The sequence below is a fragment of the Triticum dicoccoides genome, chromosome 6A (genome assembly GCF_002162155.2).
Source record: "Triticum dicoccoides isolate Atlit2015 ecotype Zavitan chromosome 6A, WEW_v2.0, whole genome shotgun sequence".
Lineage (NCBI taxonomy): Eukaryota > Viridiplantae > Streptophyta > Magnoliopsida > Poales > Poaceae > Triticum > Triticum dicoccoides.
In genome coordinates, this window is record NC_041390.1 from 121,916,338 (window position 1) to 121,923,845 (window position 7,508).

Below are 7,508 nucleotides of genomic sequence, written 5' to 3' on the forward strand. Positions count from 1 at the left end.
CGCTGGTCAATACTTTTGATCCTATAGACTATAGATGTTGTTTGCACCCGCCGGACTAGTGCCCTTCACCACCACGCCTCCAACACCGCACTTCATTCTCACAAATGTCGGAGACATGGTCGGGACGCAGGCAATTGTAGCAGAAGCTGCATACCCCTGCGTCTCCTTGGGGATCTTCGACATCTGTCATGCCATGGGTAGCAGATGTTGTTGTCGGTACTTCTTGCGTTGCACATCCCGCCATGTCACTTTGGGAGGAGCAGAGGGGTCACCAACCTCTTGTGGTCGGTCGAGGACCACCAACACGAACCGTAGCTACGGAGCAAGCACGACCAAGGCCGAAGGACACTCTGGCACAACTTGAGAGCGTGAGGGAGAGGAGCCTACGGCCGACGCTGAGAGCATGACATGCTCGACTTCATGGCTAGACGAAGCCATGCAATGGCGGGGCGAAGAGGGAGGGGACGACAGGACCGGAGTGGTCTCCATCAAAATCTCGTGGCCGCCGACGGCAGTTGGATGGCGGGCCTCTCACACTCTCCTTGATGACAACCTCAACGATGCTTTCCTTCTCATCGGGATGTGTATCTTCGTAGGCCAGTGTTGCCTGGTGTGGGCTATTATGACATTCTTCACCCAATTTCGCACCAGTTAACCAGGCAACTCTACTTCTTCTAAAGAGCTCAGTCAAACTCTGCCTTTGTTTCCAAAAGAAAAATACTCCCTCCGTCCCAAAATAAGTCAGTGAGACTTCTGACTTATTTTGGAACGGACGGAGTACACAAGACAATCCACAAGAACCCAATGATGACCCGCCACCCTTAATGAAGGTCCTCAATCAGGAAAGCTTTGCCTAGAGAGATGTCCCATGGACTGCCTACAGAGCACACATGTTAATATGTAACTGAAAACTACAGGAATGGTGGCGTAGCAAAAGAGAGCACTATTAGTCGTTGCTTAAAATATCATAATGTAATGCTGTAGCATGTGCACCGTCAATACAATAAGAAAGCTAACTAATTGTGTCTACAACCATCATGGAATTAAGACCTGTAGGTTACAGTCAATCTAACTATTGCCATGTTGTTTCTTCTTCCTTCTGTGTTTTGGTTTGACAGCATCTATTAGACTCTTCGGTGATCTGCTTTCCTTGACCTCATCTGACTCTCCAGCCGTTCCAGAATTCAACACGCTTTTCACCTCTGGATTAGATTCAGTCAACATTGGCTTGGTATCCTCATGCTTGCCGTCATTTGGTATAGCTGGCGGATCTGCATATTCCAAGGAAATTTCCAGAATTGAGAAGGATGGGTATGTGTGTCATATCAAAGAATCGTTTTTGTCCAGTTAGGTGAACAATAGTTTTCTACAGTAAAAAGATGCAATAGTTCTGCTGACGGTTTAACTTTTTAAAAAATCTCCATGGTCTGAATAGAGAATGTAACATGCCTTTGTTTGGTACATTCTCTCGGAAACAGGCATGTTCAACAAAAAAGAACCAACTAGAAGGATATTGGTCGACTGGAACAAGACAGACATATATACATATCAAAAAATGAAAAAGAATCATGTCATGTTAATGATTTTATTGGCTCACTTCGCCATGGAGAATAACTCCGCCAAAGCATGCTTAGCATATGTAACACATGTTTCAGCACTTTTATAGAGCATATTTCATGGCTAGTGAGGACTATAATTGAAAGCTGAAGCATGAACCCAATGTTCGGGAAATTCATTGTAGGTAGTAAGCACTCAGATCATGCAACTAGAAAAAAATGAAAATAACAGGTGAACAAAATTCACAGTACCAGGAAACTGAGAGATTCTGAGGGAGCTTAACGAAACTCCTTTGGAGTATGGATCCCTACATTGCAAAAATCAGGGTGGTTGGCAAAACTTATATCAAACAACTATTTAATGCACAAATTTAGAAAGGTGCAGCACTCCAGTAGCTACCAATTTGATGGGCCACCAACGAATGTGGATGTTTGTTTGTGTTTAACGGTTCGGTCCACAGTCAAGGGAGGAATCCTTTTTATATTTTGATGATCATCATCACCTTTGATTATCTGCTGACCATCATTGGGTGCCTTCGAGGCTTGGTTTTCCAATGCACTATGAGTGCTCTCCTCCATAGTTACATCAGGAACGTTAACTTTTTTAGCCACTAATGCTGGAGTACGCTTTACTTTCTGCAATGCCTTTTCAGTAGTGTAATCATCGACCTGAAAAAAAAATAAGAATAACATGGGTTTGATCCTTAGAATAACATGCATATATGATCGTCAAAATAGAACGAGGTTCAGAAAGTCACAGAATTTCTAGGCACCTGGCTCATTCAGAGAGCCACTCAACACACATGCTGATGGATTGATCCAGGGTTTGATTTGCTACTTTGAGACAAACCACCAAGAGGCCAAAATAGGGGTCAATTTGGTAGCAGATGGGTGTGGTAACCAGGACCATGGCACCAATGATATTGCCATGCTAAGAAGCACCGATATGGAGATACGGACACGGGGATACGGCAGGGTATATAAATATTTAGAAAGATAAATATCATGTAATAAAGATTAAATGATAATTTTTTGACGAGAGATTTTTAAAGTTGAGAGTACTGGATACATGTTGTCTCAGTTTCATTAATGAAGGACTTTGAGCAGGTGGATATGTAATAAGGCCCAGTTTCAGAAACCCTAGACTAAGTCAGTTCCTCCACCTATACCCATTCTCATTCTGCGTCCCTTTGCTCTAGCTGCCCGAGCGCTGCAGAACAGGAGATAACGACTGCGCCAGCGCATGTACCTTCTTGCTCGTCAGTAGCTTCTGTCAACATCTTCCTCTCCGCTTGAATCTTCCTCCCTGGCGGCCACAGTCTCCATCTTTCTCCCTGCCCAGAGCTTCTTCCTTGTTGGCAGCCACCTTCCCATCTTCATCCCAGCCTGGATCTTCTTCTCGCCAATGGCCACCGTTCCCATCTCCCTCCCTGCCCATTATCACAGCCATATCTGCCCAGTGTCCCAGCCTATCCCTATTTATTTTAATTATTTAATATTGGAAAAAGAGGATACTTGGGGATACACGTATCTCCACATATCCCAGTGATCCCTGTATTCCATATGTACCACAACAGGACACGACCAATGTCACCATATCGGTGCTTTCTAGTGGCCACATGGCTGACCAGCACAATGTCAACTTTCTATTTTCCAGTCATCTTTTTGTTTCCCTTTTTATGCTACACAGGGATCTTCAGCATGGAACTTTGTGGGTGGCTTTTGGCTTAGTGTTTTGATCTTCAATTATAGAGTTCATGAACCGCATTCCCGATTCAGAACCCCTGCTATAGTTTCATATTTCATAGAACATTAAAGCAGATATCCAAATCGTAATGCCATATTAGTGATGCAACTTGACTCACCTCTCTCTTTATTTTGCTTGTTATATCAGCAGCTTTAACCGAAGCAATCCTTAAACACTGCATGATAACACTTGACATGACACCCTCTCCACCAGCTTTCTGAATGGCACAGACATCACCATTCGAGTTAATCGTAGCTGTCATCCTTCCTCCCATAACAGCTTCTTCCTTGTACGTTGGATCGATAACCTACATACAGAAATATAGCCAAAGACTGTCAGAAGAAGAGAGCAACAGGATGATTGCTAATAACACGCCTTTCATGTTCAGAAATATTTAAATATACCATGATATTACCGTCACCAAAATATGCAAAGGTGACAGCTATGGGGAGATGATGAATTGTTAGGGGAAGTGGGTCCCTGACCTGTAAAATACAATAAAGATAGAACATAAGATAAATTCGATGGCAGTGCAAACGACAGGACCAGCATCTGATAGTTAATAATTGGGTTGTTTTTGTGAGTACATATACAGGAAGCTCTGCAAGTCATGTATATTCGGTACTTCTCATTATAGCGACACAGCAAACTGGAGAATTTGGTGCTTTGTAGGTCCGGCTAGAACTTCGAGGAATGTGTAAGCAAGAGAATATACAATATAACCTTATATGCCTACCTCAGAGTCATGTACTGTAACTTGCTGACCATCATCCCCACCAACCGTACATTCAGGCCTCCGGAATGTAGACAAAGCTGCCAATGCAGCGATGTTAGCTGCATCAATGAGATTCCTGAGAGAAACGTCCATATCATTTCACGCGGTTAGCGCTCTACCCAGAAGTATTAACTCATTAATTACATCAGTAGGAAATATACAACCCATACCCCTCATTGTCCAAAATGTGAAGGTCAACACGCACCGACCAGACATGCTTCCCTGCAACAACACACAAGGATTCCATATCCACGGCTCTGCTCTCCCTGCGACACCACCGAGAATACTCATTAAACTCCACACTTAAACTCTTTGACAAAAAAAGAACTACCAAACAGCCATCTGGAGACCTTAGGCCACGATCAATGACGCGGCCCAACTCAATCGCTGCTTCCCCAGGTCGCCCTGGCTCAAAGGCAGGGTCAGCCATGGGCGAGAACTCGGTGAATATGGCCAGCGTGCCCTCGTTAGGCCTGTCCTTGTACGGCTGGACCAATTGGGCAGTCACATAACCCATCACACGCGTTTCGCCGAGCTCCACCTCCGCCGAGCCATCCTCCCTACAGATTCCAACAGCAACTTCAGCCAAACATTGATGCGCGGGCAAAGAAGTTCCCTAGCTCAAACGAAGGGATGGGGAGGGGATTGAGTCAAGGTACCTTCCGAATGCGATTTTGAGCTTGCGGAAATCGAAGGGGCGGCGGCCGTCGACGCGGAGGTCCGACTGGAGGGCTTGCTCGATGAACTCCCGCTCGTTCACCGTCGGGCGCCACCGCGGATCCATCATCTCGTTGCTCGCCGGCGGCGGGAGCTAGGGTTTTAGACGCGGCCGAGGCGGGGGCGGGGGTGTTTCTGCCCTTTTTGAGTGAATTTGGGTAAATGTTTGGTTGGTGCCGAAATGTGTGCTGCCCAAATTTTGATACTACTCTTTTTTCTTTTGATAGAACGTCAGCTTTATGAAACACTTAGACAAAATAACAAAGGGTCTCCTGAATACATTTCGGAGTAGAATGAAAAACAACAACACTAGACAAATTTATAAGACTTGACTAACAGATGAGCAGTTATATTCACTTGCCGACGAACATATTTGAACACCACAGTCACGAAGCTCCTTAAAGCAAACTTTATATCATTGACCATAGTACCAACGGAGGAACGGTTGGGGAACACAGTAATTTCAAAAAAAATCCTACGCACACGCAAGATCATGGTGATGCATAGCAACGAGAGGGGAGAGTATCGTCTACGTACCCTCGTAGACCGTAAACGGAAGCGTTATGACAACGCGGTTGATGTAGTCGTACGTCTTAACGATCGACCGATCTAGTACCGAAGATACGGCACCTCCGCGATCTGCACACGTTCGGCTCGGTGACGTCCCGTGAACTCACGATTAAGTAGAGCTTCGAGGAAGAGCTTCGTCAGCACGATGGCGTGATGACGGTGATTATGTTGCTACCGGAATAGGGCTTCGCCTAAGCACCGCTAGGATATTACCGAGCTGGATTATGATGGAGGGGGCACCGCACACGGCTAAAGATCAATGATCAACTTGTGTGTCTATGGGGCGCCCCCTCCCCCGTATATAAAGGAGTGGAGGAGGGGGAGGGTCAGCCCTCCTATGGCGCACCCCATGGGGAGTCCAACTCCCACCGAGAGTAGGATCCCCCACCCCTTTTCCATGTAGTAGGAGTAGGAGAAGGAAGGGGGAAAGAGGGGCGCCCCCCCACCCCACCCCCTCCTAGTCCAATTCGGACCAGAGGGGGAGGGGCGCGCGGCCTGCCCTGGCAGCCCCTCCCCTCTTTCCACTAAGGCCCATAAGGCCCATTAAACTCCCCGGGGGGTCCGGTAACCCCCCGGTACTCCGGTAGATGCCCGAACTTCACTCGGAACCCTTCTGATGTCCAAACATAGTCGCCCAATATATCGATCTTTATGTCTCGATCATTTCGAGACTCCTCGTCATGTTCGTGATCAAATCCAGGACTCCGAACTACCTTCAGTACATCAAAACACATAAACTCATAATACCGATTGTCACCGAACGTTAAGCGTGCGGACCCTACGGGTTCGAGAACTATGTAGACATGACCGAGACTCATCTCCGGTCAATAACCAATAGCGGAACCTGGATGCTCATATTGGTTCCTACATATTCTATGAAGGTCTTTATCGATCAAACCGCATAACAACATATGTTATTCCCTTTGTCATCGGTATGTTACTTGCCCGAGATTCGATCGTCGGTATCTCAATACCTAGTTCAATCTTGTTACCGGCAAGCCTCTTTACTCGTTCTGTAATGCTACATCCCGTAACTAACTCATTAGCTACATTGCTTGCAAGGCTTATTGTGATGTACATTACCGAGAGGGCCTAGAGATACCTCTCCGATAATCGGAGTGACAAATCCTAATCTTGATTTATGCCAACTTGACAAACACCATCGGAGACACCTGTAGAGAACCTTTATAATCACCCAGTTACGTTGTGATGTTTGATAGCACACATAGTGTTCCTCCGGTATTCGGGAGTTGCATGATCTCATAGTCATAGGAACATGTATAGTTATGGAGAAAGCAATAGCAATAAACTAAACGATCATCGTGCTAAGCTAACGGATGGGTCAAGTCAATCACATCATTCTCTAATGATGTGATCCCGTTAATCAAATGACAACTCATGTCTATGGTTAGGAAACATAACCATCATTGATTCAACGAGCTAGTCAAGTAGAGGCAAACTAGTGACACTCTGTTGTGTCTATGTATTCACACATGTACTAAGTTTCCGGTTAATACAATTCTAGCATGAATAATAAACATTTATCATGGTATAAGGAAATATAAATAACAACTTTATTATTGCCTCTAGGGCATATTTCCTTCAGTCTCCCACTTGCACTAGAGTCGATAATCTAGATTACATTGTAATGATTCTAACACCCATGGAGTCTTGGTGCTGATCATGCTTTGCTCGTGAGAGAGGCTTAGTCAACGGGTCTGCAACATTCAGATCCGTATGTATCTTGCAAATCTCTATGTCTCCTTCCTTGACTTGATCGCGGATGGAATTGAAGCGTCTCTTGATGTGCTTGGTTCTCTTGTGAAATCTGGATTCCTTTGCCAAGGCAATTGCTCCAGTATTGTCACAAAAGATTTTCATTGGACCCGATGCACTAGGTATGACACCTAGATCGGATATGAACTCCTTCATCTAGACTCCTTCATTTGCTGCTTCCGAAGCAGCTATGTATTCCGCTTCACACGTAGATCCCGCTATGACGCTCTGCTTGGAACTGCACCAACTGACAGCTCCACCATTTAATAAAAACACGTATCCGGTTCGTGACTTAGAGTCATCCGGATAAGTGTCAAAGCTTGCATCGTCGTAACCGTTTACGACGAGCTCTTTGTCACCTCCATAT

The 7,508-nt window shown here is 45.5% G+C and overlaps 1 protein-coding gene across 3 annotated transcripts; it reads right to left on the reverse strand.

Moving 5' to 3' along the window:
• Window positions 1–878: 878 nt before the first annotated feature.
• LOC119315847 (exosome complex component RRP45A-like) lies at window positions 879–4,968 on the reverse strand. Of its 3 annotated transcripts, none has more exons than XM_037590308.1 (9): window positions 4,738–4,967; window positions 4,429–4,638; window positions 4,249–4,344; window positions 4,040–4,154; window positions 3,708–3,788; window positions 3,422–3,610; window positions 1,957–2,225; window positions 1,809–1,864; window positions 879–1,271 (listed from the first exon to the last, which is right to left on the reverse strand). In XM_037590308.1, the coding sequence occupies exons 1-9, from the start codon at window positions 4,863–4,865 to the stop codon at window positions 1,069–1,071; spliced, it is 1,347 nt and encodes a 448-aa protein (XP_037446205.1). In that variant the 5' UTR covers window positions 4,866–4,967; the 3' UTR covers window positions 879–1,068. The 3 variants fall into 3 exon arrangements, with proteins under 3 accessions (XP_037446205.1, XP_037446206.1, XP_037446208.1); XM_037590311.1 differs by having other exon boundaries at window positions 1,134–1,271; window positions 2,060–2,225; window positions 4,738–4,968; XM_037590309.1 differs by lacking the exon at window positions 1,809–1,864 and having other exon boundaries at window positions 2,060–2,225; window positions 4,738–4,968.
• Between the last annotated feature and the right edge of the window lie 2,540 nt (window positions 4,969–7,508).

What these genes read in the sequence shown, in the direction of transcription:
- LOC119315847 (XM_037590308.1), bottom strand. Translation starts at nt 4,865, where the DNA reads ATGATGGATCCGCGGTGGCGCCCGACGGTGAACGAGCGGGAGTTCATC. An exon ending in CTCAAAATCGCATTCGGAAG is followed by an intron (nt 4,639 to 4,737) that starts GTACCTTGACTC and finishes TGGAATCTGTAG; the next exon opens with GGAGGATGGCTCGGCGGAGG. An exon ending in GTCATTGATCGTGGCCTAAG is followed by an intron (nt 4,345 to 4,428) that starts GTCTCCAGATGG and finishes GTGGTGTCGCAG; the next exon opens with GGAGAGCAGAGCCGTGGATA.